Source organism: Montipora capricornis, chromosome 10, assembly GCF_036669925.1.
Source record: "Montipora capricornis isolate CH-2021 chromosome 10, ASM3666992v2, whole genome shotgun sequence".
Lineage (NCBI taxonomy): Eukaryota > Metazoa > Cnidaria > Anthozoa > Scleractinia > Acroporidae > Montipora > Montipora capricornis.
This window is the reverse complement of record NC_090892.1, coordinates 4,358,162-4,370,661: the sequence shown is the minus strand read 5'-3', so window position 1 is coordinate 4,370,661 and position 12,500 is coordinate 4,358,162. Positions and strand designations below refer to the sequence as shown.

The window sequence follows — 12,500 nt, the reverse complement described above, 5'->3', positions numbered from 1 at the left end:
ACGGCCTTCCGGATGACTTCACTAAACGGCGTCAGAATGGCTCGAAACTCGCCAAAAGAGACAAGTTGGTCACACATTTGAGGTAGGAAAACTTTATTTCAAATGAGATAGTTATTTACACAATTTTTTTACGATCGGTGATTTTCCCATACAATTCTTTATATACACAAACTGTCGCATACACCACGTATTTTCAGCTTGGGGAGCCTGTGTTCTTCTCAACATCGCGAAGGTGTTCACGGAATCGGTCGCCTAGTCGTCTACCTGTCTCGCCAATGTATAATTTATTACATAATACAGGTTATGCAATAAATGACATTTGCGGAGATACGTGTGAAACGATCGGTAATCTTAACAGATCGCTTAGGTCCCGATATTTTGCTAGTGTTAAGAGTGAAAGGACAAATTTTGCGTGAGCGCGCGCATTTGAAAGTGCCGGGTTTTCGTGATAGTTGTGACAGAAGGAACAATTTGGGTCTTGTTTTATTTTAATTTTTGTTAGAAAAAGGTTCGTCGGTAAAATTCTGTGCAGGAGTCTGTATTGAAAGTTTATAAGTTTAGTGCTTTTAGTGCATTTTGCTGCCAGACAATAAGCGCTTTTCCAATCCTCTCATAGCCTGTGTACAGCCGCCCGCTCCCCGAAAAAAAAAATCGGAGAGGAGCGTCTGTGATTTATCGTCAGTAATCGTGTTCCGGAATAATTTTGCACACATTAAGTGATCTACGCTGACCAAAATTTGCGTGGCTCATATTTTATTGGAGCTAAATTCTCAAAATGGTGGTCAATGAGGTAGATTTCAAACGTGCATTGAAGAGCGTCTCCGATAGTTTTAAGATACCTTGGCTTCATAGCATAGAAGCACTCTTTAAAGGAAAGGATGTATTTGCAAGCCTTCCAACCGGGTACGGCTTTGATTTTCAGACCAGCACAGATCGTTGCCGATGAGCTGTTATTTTCCTCGATGTGTTCACATCTCAAATCTTCCAGGGCATTACGCTTTCTAGATTGTGCTTGAGAATGGCTAGGCTAGTCCGAGCAAGGCGTTGGGATTACATTGACTGGTAAGGAATAGCGGGAGACGTTTTCCAGTGGACAATCTTTTGAATAGCGCTATATTCACCTCGTGAAGAGCGCTTTCGTTTCTTTTGCTCTGACAACAATTCCTACAAACGTACGTCGACTCAATCAAAAAGATTTTTATTCGTATTTTGTACAGTGCTCAAAGTACACACGAACTCATCGGAAAATCTTTCACGGTGGTTCTCACGGTGTTGATGTGGAGAAATAAAAATAAAATCCAATCAAAACGCGTTGTTTCAATGATGTAATGATCGATACGTAATAACCAATCAAATCATTTTCCCCACATTCCAGGAAAAATCACGTGGTATGGAACACGATTAGTGTTCCTCTTCGAGTCGGAGAACGGGCGGCTGTACACAGGCTAGTTGCCCTGCTGGTTGAATCGACATTGTTTTAAACCTTTAGCACAGAACACCCACTGCAAATTGTGAAAATCCTTTTGACAAAGTAAAATCCGCCATTTATTGTCCCTTTCACTCCCAATATCTGAATGTTAATTCTCCTTACTGATACTTATGTCAGTTTAGAGAATTTGATGATGGCGGTAAAACGTTTAAAACTGTTATGCCTCTTTGACCAGGTACCTCACATAGTATGACATACTTGCATGAGATTTTGCGCCGGCATCATGCAAACGAATACGGAGATATAACAGATACCCGGAAAGAACTCTTACCAGAACACGGCGAAATTCGTGCCATTATCACCTAATCACCAATTCGGTCAACAAGCTTCTCAGCGGAAATTTATTGCGGGAAAAAGTTGTCAAATTACTAAAAATTGTCTGACATTAAATTTTCTTTGCTATTTCTTTGCAGACGGTGGAAAAAAACTGGTGGACGTTGGAAGATATCAGAGCAGAAACAGTGGAGGAGGACTTATAAATATTTTTAACGGCAGCGAAAAGACCTTATGGAAAGGTAAGGAATACAAATGACTACCCAAACTCTATGCTCGATAGCAAAAACCTTGAATTTAAGGTACATTGTATTTTTGCACTCACCTTATTTTTTCTGTCAATTCACCTTTGCCGTATTTTGGGCCTTACCCTACTGTGCAACCTGCAATTTTTGTCGAACTCATTCTATCAGTCTTTGCTAACCTCGTTTTCAGTGGTGGGGTCTTGTTCTCGACTTGTTGGACAATTTAAGACCCGCTGTTTCCAGTTGGGGGATTGGGACAAGCTGGTGCATCGCTTTTTTCTCACTTCTAAATAGCTAAGTCGTTTTTAAATGTGTTTTCTACTTAGATAATCGCGTACCATCGGATCACACAGAAATAAAGACGAAAATGTCCGATATCCCTGACTACCTTTTCGTGGTATTCTCAGCAGCAGCGAGCTTTGGCATTGTCATGGGGATTGTTTTTCTGGTGTTTAACCGCTACTATCGCAAATTCAAGTGAGTTTTCACATTTATAAATCCTTGGTTTATTAAGTGATATAATAATAATCATGATCATCATCACTTCATTTAAGTCTCAAGGTTATTTAGCCGAGCAGGAGTGCTCTACTAATTGGGAAGACCAGAAATCAACTAAAATCAGAACAAATCAAATCAAATGCTGGGTTTTGAGGAGAGGGGAAGACCTCTCGGAGCAGAGTAGAGAACCAACAAACTATATTTACAATATTAGCGGCAGTGTTAATATATTTTATTCACAATCTCTTAGCTTCACTTCGAGTTTGCAAAAGTTGTAAACTATGTATAAAAAACATGCAAATTTGAACTGCGGAAAAAAGCATGTGAACATTTTTACATTATCGCTGATAGAAAGCAGTAACAAAAAGAAAGAAGGAAAGAAAGAAAGAAAGAAAACCCCGAAAAGTCAGGCTTAAATGGAATTTGGGTTTTTTAAATTTCGTTTTAAATGTCTTAATTAAGGTTTTTTTCCCTTTTTACAAATTCAATTATCTCCAGCTGCAAGTGAACACAGCTTTCTTCGTAAAAGCAAAGCGCAATTTATAGGTTGATTTTCGCTCTTACATAATCTCTTTTATAAAGTCCCAAGTTTGCGTAGCACAATTGCTTTGATAATTGGGGGACTGACTATAGATCAAATTACATCTGATCGAAGGGGGCCAAATAGAATGGTATTGTTTGATGAAATATGGAAATTAGCGGAGTCCCCGGAGAGAAACTTCTCGAGCAGAGAAGGTAAGAAACCAATTTAGTCTACGAGTGAAGGCCATTCCAGGAATCATAAGCGATGGCAAACCTTGCTCTTAAGGACGTTCGCGCGAAAATCTTCCGGCATTTAAATTTGTTTCATTTCTCGCCTGAAGTTAGGTCATAAATTACTTATTCCAAAAAAAAAAAAAACCTGGAGGGTCACCGACTTTGTTTCTTAGAAAAAGGCAAGGGAGAAATGCCCTAATTTCAAAACATGCCTTTATTTTATACTAAGAAGTTCGTAACGTAGTAAAAACATTTTTAGAAACCAACCCCATTAAATTTACGCAACGTTGCTGACTATTAAAAACTACCTTCCTCGAGTTTTCAAAACTTTTAACCACTACTCGATTAGCAGGCTCTCGGTCCTTTCTCTTTAACGTTCAAATAAATGTGCCATTCTTTAGCCGACCTAAAAATTTTACCCCGGCGTTTTTGTCGCCATATGATTTTAACTAATGCCTGAAGTAATGCGTGACATATTACAGTCGCGTTAACAGCGCAGTAAAAGTTACGCACAAACAATTAGCGCGAACGTTCTTAAGGTTGATTTTTTGCTCTACAGACAGGTTTGTCTTGTTCAACAGGTTCATTAAGTTATCTGCACCGTTGTTTAACGATATCATGGTGCTGGGATGCATCGCCTGCTTGGCTACAGTGTTTTTGTTCGGGATGCGAGTGTTCGAAGATCCCAAGAAAACTTTCCCGCTTGTTTGTAAGGTAACTGTAATTTTTTTTTTGTGTATCGCTGTTTTTCTTTAAGGCAATTGCACCTTTTGTATTCCACCATATTGTTGGAAATACATATTCCTGAAATAGTTTAGTGCATCCATATTACTCGTATGGTGAAAAATATGGAAGGAGATTTGTTTTTTTCACAGCATATATTGGATCCCTTTTCTTTGCAGACCCGCGCATGGATCTTGAACATAGGTTTTTCATTGGCGTTTGGTGCTATGTTCATTAAGACGTGGAGAATTTATAAGATTTGCACGAACAAGCGTCCTAAAGTGCGGGTAATTACTTCCCTCATTGTTCAGAAGGACAGGTTCCCTGCTGCAGAGGTCTTCTTTTTTTTCCCGTTCGCTGGATTGACCATTGCGGGAAAAAGACCTCTGCCATGGGTCGAAACTGAACGGCGCTGTTCAAAACACATGCCCCATGATATGTTTGCTGACTGTAAGGATTCGGTCGCTAAGTAACCACCGCGCATGCTCAACACGGTGACTTTCGACCCATGGCAGAGCTCTCTTTTCCCATACTCGTCAGCATAGTGAACGCAAAAGAAAATAGACCCCTGCTAGCAGGAAAATGACAAGAAGCAAGTAGACAGAAAGCATATATTTTTCTTACATACGCCGCTTAGAATCAGGAAAAAGATAGCGGAAAATGGGAGAAATCATGGGGAACTACGTATTAATGTATACCGTTATGCTCTTAAATATGCTAAAAGCACAATAAATAGTCTGGACATAGTGCCAGGTAAAGACGTTCGTAAAAGTTTTCAATGACTTTATCCTTGAAGGAAAAAAGTATTTCGTTTCGATCGACAAGCAAACTGATATGATGAGTAAGCAACCCAATGTGCTGCAATGTGTCTGTAAGAAATGAGCTGATTGCTTTCCTGCCTTGTTTAATAAAATTCAGAAGGAATTAGGCATTACTGTCCACTGCGATCAACATTCACCTTTCTGATTTGATGATGTTCATAGTTAAATTTTATTTACCCTCTGATTTTAGAGTAGGTTATATCTTTGAGCATTTACCCTCCCGACCATGACACACCACAGAAGACAGACTACATCACCGGGAACTACATGTGTTGGTTCTTTTACGTCCCCTACGGTTTATCGTCCTTATCCGAGAAGACTTGAAAGTCTAACCATTTGCACTGGTCATTACAAAGGCAGCAGTTTCTCCTCGGTTATTTAAAGACCCTGAGTGTTGGTCCGGCCGGAGTTAAACTCACGATCTCCCGCATGGCGGCAGCCCGGTGCTCAACCAACTGAGCCACCGGTGCGCGGTTTATTGCTAAATGGAATATTTTCGATTCATCGATTCTCCCTTTTTAACATAAAGTACTTTTGAAATCCTTTAGCTGGGACCTTTATCTGATTGGTCGATGCTTGCCATGGTGGGTGGAATTGTTTTGATTGACGTTGTAACCTTGTTGGCATGGGAACTTGCTGATCCGCTACAACACAATCAAACCACAATAAGAACAGAGGTAGGATGTAACTTGTGTTTTGTTAGTTGACGCAAAAAAAATACAGCAAAAGTAATGAAGCAACACGTCCGATCGACTAGCCTGCGTAGCAAGCGTTTCCGTGCGGGGAACATGGAAGATTTTTTTATGTTTTTACCGCGCGAAAAAGGGGGGAAACGCCTGCAGACAAACTCGTGCATTCGAAAAAGAACCGCCCACTTGACCTGTCATGCCTGAATGCGCAAAACAGGATTTGATGCTGTCATCGGCTGTCTTAAATTGACCAATTAAATGTTTGGTCTCCGTAGCGGAAATGAACTTAAACACAGGTAAAGCGGGAAAATCTCAGTGAATCTGAGCGACCCAGGCTGGTTGAATTTCAACGAAAAATCTTTTAATCCGTCGAAAAGAGGTCTGCCTAAAAAATTGGATTTGAGGTGGTAAAATGTCAAAAGTATTCAAGTCGTATTTGAAACCTTGTGCATGCAAGATTCGAAATCATGGATCACTGTATAGTATTCGTGTGCCCAGGAATCAATACAAAGTAAAATTAGCAAGTCAACTCCACTAAAGAGGGTTTGCTGGACACGCCTAAGGGAAGAAGTCCGATCCCTAAATCGGCGCGAGTGTTTTCTCCAGTGACAAAAACAAAGAACGGAAAATCTTCTCGGAAAAGGAAAATAATGATAATCTTGACCAATTTTAAAAAAAAGGTGCTCTTACCTAAGGCGACTTCCAGTCAACTATGAAGCCATATACAAAAATTTGGTTTTATCAACGGAGTTGATATTGTAAATTGGCCACCGTACAGAGATTCTAAAAGCCAGCCGTAAATTCCCCGCGACGATAAGATTTTAATGATTGGTAAGGCAAGTTTGTGATTATAACTTGTGGCAGCTAATGCTGTGAGCAAAAATTCCTCACAATGAAATGTCAGAGTACCTGAAATTCGAAAGCATGTTGTTGTCTGACAATCCCGCCGAAATCACTGTATATGTTTTAAAACACAATACTCTTAGAGAAAGTGCGAATTTTCTGTTCCGTGGTGTATGACTTTGTTCTTACCGCATGTGGTATTACATTCTTGATGTTAAATTTAAAGGAACAGCTACGAATACAAATAGTAGCGCACTTGCTTTTGCAATATCCCAAAGCGTCGGCATTACACGACAGGATTTCAACAGCATTGTTCCACAGCGGTGCAAAATACAAGGACCTCGTAAGATTAAATCCTTTAGGAGTCTGTTTACGAGCCAGCCGAAACCCCATTGAATTGATCGTTCGCAATACCTTTCAGCGGACAACACAGTCGTCAATTCTTTGGTAAGTGCTAAAACTGGAAAGATCGCAATTTTCCTAAATCCTGAGGGGAACAAAGCAAATAGAGTTCTTGTGAAGAGCTATTTCACAGACGACTTTTGTTCTTGTCGCAACTCATGACTAAATCCCCGTTAGAAGAGAAAATTTAAAGGTTTGGGTTTTAACTTGCTTTGATCACGTCTTCCCCTTTAGCCATGTCAGACCTTTGCTCGACAATTGTCAATAATATGCGACTTAGCCAAGCCAATTATAATTACGAGCTCCGTTTGTGTGCGAACGGGAGTTTTTCAAAATCGAGGGGTTTGTCCGCAAGTGTTTCCTTCTCCTCTCTTCCCGCCCTCCAATTTTGCTTTGTTTGCCCTATTGCCACGAACTGACTGAGTCAATCACTTACCCATCCACCCTGGGACCTACTCAGTCACTTACGGACTCAAATAGAAATGAATGTTGTGGTTGGAGGAGAATTTTGTAATGAATGCCGACTCGTCCTCATTGGTTTTTTTTCTTGTGCATTTTGACCCTGAAAGATCGAAAGGATCACAGGTAGCCGAAGCTCGATATATGTGTATCTGTACTATAAAGGGTTTTTCTCAAAATTCAAAAAGAATATTTACGATTTAAAATTTTATAAAAAGCTTACCTTTCTTCAGTCTTGTGTTTCTTTGTCTCTGGTATGGTTTCTGGGTCGATTAATCGACCCAGAAACTGTATCAGAGGCAAAGAAACACAAGACTGAAGCAAGATAAGCTATTTTTTTATTTTAAATGGTAAATATATTTTTTGGAAATTTGAGAAAAACTTGTATTTCTACTCTTGCATAACATAGCACAGTACAGATACACATATATCGAGCTTGGGCTACCTGTGAAAGGATAGGTTCCAAATCAAAGAACATAATTTCTCAATTACTGACCAGGCTACGTCTGACACACTAACTGATTGACTTACTGTCTCACTGAAAGAGCCAATGACTAGCTAACTGGCTGACTGATCGACCGAATATATATACTTTTTTTGTGGTTGGAGGAGAATCTTGAAATGAGTGTCGACTTGTGCCAATTCTTACGCATTTTGTTGCAGCGAAATCCAAATAACCCGTTCGAGATCATGGAACATAAACTGAATATCTGCAAGGCAACTAAGTTAACGCTGTGGTTGACTCTGATCTTTGTGTACAAAGGAATACTATTGCTTTATGGCCTGTTTCTCGCTTACGAGACAAGGAATGTCGTTTACGCCCACCTGAACGACTCGCGTGTCATTGGTATTTGTGTGTACAACGTGGTTGTCTTATCCACGATTGGTGCTTTCTTATCCGTCATTTTGGATGATATGCAATACAAAGAATTGTACGCTGTGCTCAGCTTGTGCATAATATTCCCTGCTACGACAACGATATCTTTAATCTTTTTGCCAAAGGTAAGAACACACAAATCTAACTAGGAGGGGTACGTTTTTTTCAAACGTTGACCAAGTAGCACTTATATTTCAACAGAAATGTCTCCCACTTAGAGTCAGTAATAATAAACGAGTGAGAAATGATCCTCTCGCTAATTGGGAACATGGTTCCAAATAATCTCATTAGCTCATAGCTTGCCTTTGAGGAAAGAGGAAAACCGGAGCACCCGGAGAAAAGCCTCCCGGAGCAGAGTAGAGAACCAACAAACTCGACCCTCATGTGACGCCAAGTCTGGGAATCGAGCTCGGGCCACGTTGGTGGGAGGCGAGTGCTCTCACCATTGCGCAATCTCTGCTCCATAAACATTAGATCGGAGTAAACTTTTGAGTGCTATTCCTATAATACATCATAGAATTAGCCCTGGAAAGGGAAATGGCCTACACAAGGACAGAGAAAAACTCTGACCAAGGTGGGAATTGGAATCAATTCTCAGAAGGAATCAGTTCCCACCCTGGTCCAGCTCAAGTTGAGCAAGGAAAACAGTTTAAACCACGCCCGCCTTCAAAAAAGCGACAGTGGCTACTACCAATGCCTTTATCACTGTTTAACTTTTTTAAAATTTATATAAAGAGGATAGTGTTCCTTGGGTTTAGAGCCAGGCCACATTGGTTGGAGGCGAGTGCACTCTTATTACTTCTTATTGCAGTTTCCCCAGGTAACACAGAACATCGGTAATTCAGTGGAAACAGAGGTAAAAAACCAAGCATTCTGATTGGTCAATGATCAAAGAACGTCACAGATAGCCAACCAAATGCGGGCCCTGGATGGCGTAATTTTCAAATGATTGCGTGACGCGTGCGTTGCTTCTGCTTATTTAAGTCAAAGTCATCTCGAGATTTTTTCACGAATATTATTAATAAGGAATCACAGGATTTTTCTCGTACAATTTGGAATGAATAAGCACTCGTAATTTCTTTTTCAAAAACTTCGCCCTATGGGCTCGTTCAATTTTGTTCGTCTTTGAAATAATGTACTCTTGGCGGTGCTTATTTATTCCAAATTGCACTCGAAATCATGTGATTACCTACACTAATGGTCTGATAAATTTTTGCCTGTTGAAAAAGTTGATCAACCAACCTGCCTGAAACAGTCTTTATTTTAATGCACACAAAAGAAATCAGGCTCTTCAACTAAGCGGCTTAATTGCTTGATCCCTACAGAGTGCTACAATTCTGAATTTAAACTGGTCAAAAAACTAATTAATTTTGAATTAATTGTTTTTTTTTTCAGTTGGTGCATCGTTTAAAGGCGGATTCTCTAGATGACGAGACTGGTGAAACAACCATGCGATCCATTGATATTCCAACTATAGTTACCTTTCAAGGAACTGACATCGAAAAAGAGAAATTTATAGATAGCTCTCCCACGAAGACTGATGGCTCTTTCACGAATAAACTCTGTGTTTCCCAAAACGGTGGCTGTACGGGCAACGTCTCTTTGACTCCTCTGCCAATACAGCCAGTGAATCCGAAAGATATTCCATGCAAACCACTAGAAGATTGAAGCAATTAACGTTTAAATTCTTGTAGTTTTGGTATTTCCAAAAGAAAGCCCTTACATTTTCCACAATAGGCCAGCTTACCGTACACCTGGAAATGAAGTGTATATCCGACCCGACTTTGCGCTCTTCATAAAATGTAAGAGTCAATCAACGTATCACAATGAAAGACAGATGTTTCAAGAAGAGTATATTTGCCCTTGCTGGAGCCGTTCAATCCAAATTGCAAATGTTGGTGAAGATGATTAGAAATATAACAATGGGCTTGGCTGCAAGAAATATTGGTCGAAGGGTGAGGCAATTGGCGTGTAGCGGCTAGAAGTGTTGCTGATGAGGGAGACAAAATGACCACCTATCACGAAATGTTCAACAGTTACTCGTGATCACGTGACCCGCGTAATTCACCACCTCTGAGATCATTCGATCTCTTTTTGAGAACGAGTTCACTTTGATAGCAATAAGCCATTTCCGAGTTTATGTCTGCCTTCTCTTTAAAGCGAGTGATGGTAATTAGTTTTATTTTTAACATGAATGAAGACTACATTTCATAAGAACAACTTTTCGCACTTGGACTCGCTTTGAAGAGGAGGCAGGCACGAACTCCGAAATGGCCTATAGAGTGTTTTCCCTCACGTGATCAGTACCCTTGTTTTTCCACCGAAACAAAAGAAAACGTTTGCATGATAATAGAGCTCAATTCCCGGAGGATAAGTTGGGTACGCTAACTTGGCCACACGCCGTGAAAACAGTCTATTAGTTCTTATAACAGGGCTTATTTCCGAAACGAAACTAAAGTGTTCGATCATGGACTTATGGTAGAAAACGATCTGAAAGGGAATCAGCTTTTTTTGGTCATATCAAGCCGCCTGGAACGAGGACCCTAAGACCATGTTTGTAACCCAATATCGATCTTCACCGTGGGAAGGGGGTGGGGGTGGGCGGGGGAGGGTCATATATCCTTGTGTCATAAAAAGCGGCAAAAAACTTTTGGAAATAACCAGATAAGATTAATTGCTAGTGTTATAGGAAAATGTTACAACTTGAGCATAGTCTTAATCTCTGAAGTGTCTCAATAAATCAACAATATTAATATCCAGAACAAAAGTAGTTTCAAAAGCCTCTACAACCCAACAGAGCTAGAAACAAGAAACTTACACCACAAGTCGTTACGTCCTCTGTATGAAAATATGCTGGGGGTTGTCTCTGCATATAAGCCTAATATAAACGAGGGAATGTGGTTTAAAAAAAACCCTCTGGGATTCTAAAGTACCCGAGGAAATAGCAGAGACTATGGGAGTGTTAAGCATTTGTGAGTTTTAAGGGTCAGAATTCGGTTACCCTTAACGCCTGCGACCAAATGACGTTGTGTAATCTCATGGAAGGCGTTTTGAGGGGAACACTTGCTGCTTTTGCGCACGTCTTCGCGAACTGAACGGAAATTCACATCCCGAGGAAACGACTAGACGTTTTCTTTCTTGTAAAGATTTCTTTAAATGACTTGTAACACTGTATTCACCATGTTACCATATAATATGCCAGTTGTAGGTGGTGCTGACCAAATTCTTGTGATAGCTGCGTTGTTGATAGCGCTAAAAAGATGTAAGATTGAAAATATTGACAAGTTGCAGCGAATGGCTTTTAACTTGCCCAAATCCTTACCTCTTGCATATTTACTCAGGAGAAAAACTAGAGGTATTTTTTTTTTGCAAAGCAAGGGCAAGTTGAGCCATAGCTGCATAAAGCGTTATTTAAAAATTAAAGTAAAGTTACGGTACTTAAAATAATGTACAATTGCAAGATAGACATCGTATAAAGAACGAATGTGTACTTTAGTTAGGGATTAAACTTGATTAGTTCATGATTTCAACGTTCCTTTTTCTTCAGTATTCAACAACATTTATTTTGCAGACAGACGCGCTGGGCATGAACGGCCAGTGGAGGGCTTTAGCAGGCAGCACGGAACAACGGAGCTTAATATGAACTATTCGAACTATTTATGAGGGATTTACTTGTATAAATCCGTGACGGGAGGGATTACTCAATATTAATTCCAACGATTAACTTTCCCTGGTCCCATCCAATAGCCTTCCTCGCAGTCGTTTTTAGTTAGTGGCATTTCATCTCTTCCCTACAAACACCTGCTTACCCGAAAAAACATTCGTTTCCCACAGTTTGACGTTGGGATCACAACAGAGTCACGGATGAAGCCGCTTGAAGGCCAAAACGTGCCATTTTCTCATTATTAATTTTGGAGGTAGGAGTGGTGTCAATTTTCCATTCCGACTATCTCCGAGTCCTAGCTCTTGCGAGTTTCCAATAGCTCAGTGGTAGAGCATCCGAATTAGTAATCGGAAGGTCGTTGCTTCGTCTCCTGAGTCAGAATCGAAGAATAAATCTCCGAAGTAGACGGTGCCAGCTTTCTCCGGCTGTCAGAATCGAAGAATGAATCTCCAAAGTAGACGGTGCCAGCTTTCTCCGGCAGTTTGGTTAACCAGTTGTTGTTCAACTTCTTCAAAGACATTTAAACAAAAAGCAAGCAGAGATTAACAGATATTATTTTGCCGATGAAAGACGTTCTCACTCAGTTATCATTCAATCTACAACCAGAAAAAAAACCGTGATGGCGAGAAAAAGAAATATTCAGCACAGTTCACTTCTACTTCTTAAGCCCGATAAGTACCGCACTGGGCATGGTTTTGAGAGTAACAATTTATCACAGTGATACTAACAGCGGCTCTTTAAACCAAAATAAAAAAGTACAA

General features: G+C 40.2%; 1 protein-coding gene across 2 annotated transcripts in view; it reads left to right on the top strand.

The window, feature by feature from the left end:
• Window positions 1–10,571, top strand: part of LOC138021720 (gamma-aminobutyric acid type B receptor subunit 1-like) — a 22,316-nt gene extending 11,745 nt beyond the window's left edge. For both annotated transcript variants that reach the window (XM_068868709.1, XM_068868708.1), the window contains 7 exons: window positions 1,903–2,004; window positions 2,334–2,484; window positions 3,843–3,975; window positions 4,164–4,271; window positions 5,354–5,482; window positions 7,862–8,200; window positions 9,471–10,571. In XM_068868709.1, coding sequence (XP_068724810.1) covers window positions 1,903–2,004; window positions 2,334–2,484; window positions 3,843–3,975; window positions 4,164–4,271; window positions 5,354–5,482; window positions 7,862–8,200; window positions 9,471–9,743 — 1,235 coding nt within the window. In that variant the 3' untranslated portion in view covers window positions 9,744–10,571. The remainder of the gene's footprint in view (window positions 1–1,902; window positions 2,005–2,333; window positions 2,485–3,842; window positions 3,976–4,163; window positions 4,272–5,353; window positions 5,483–7,861; window positions 8,201–9,470) is intronic.
• Window positions 10,572–12,500: the final 1,929 nt, after the last annotated feature.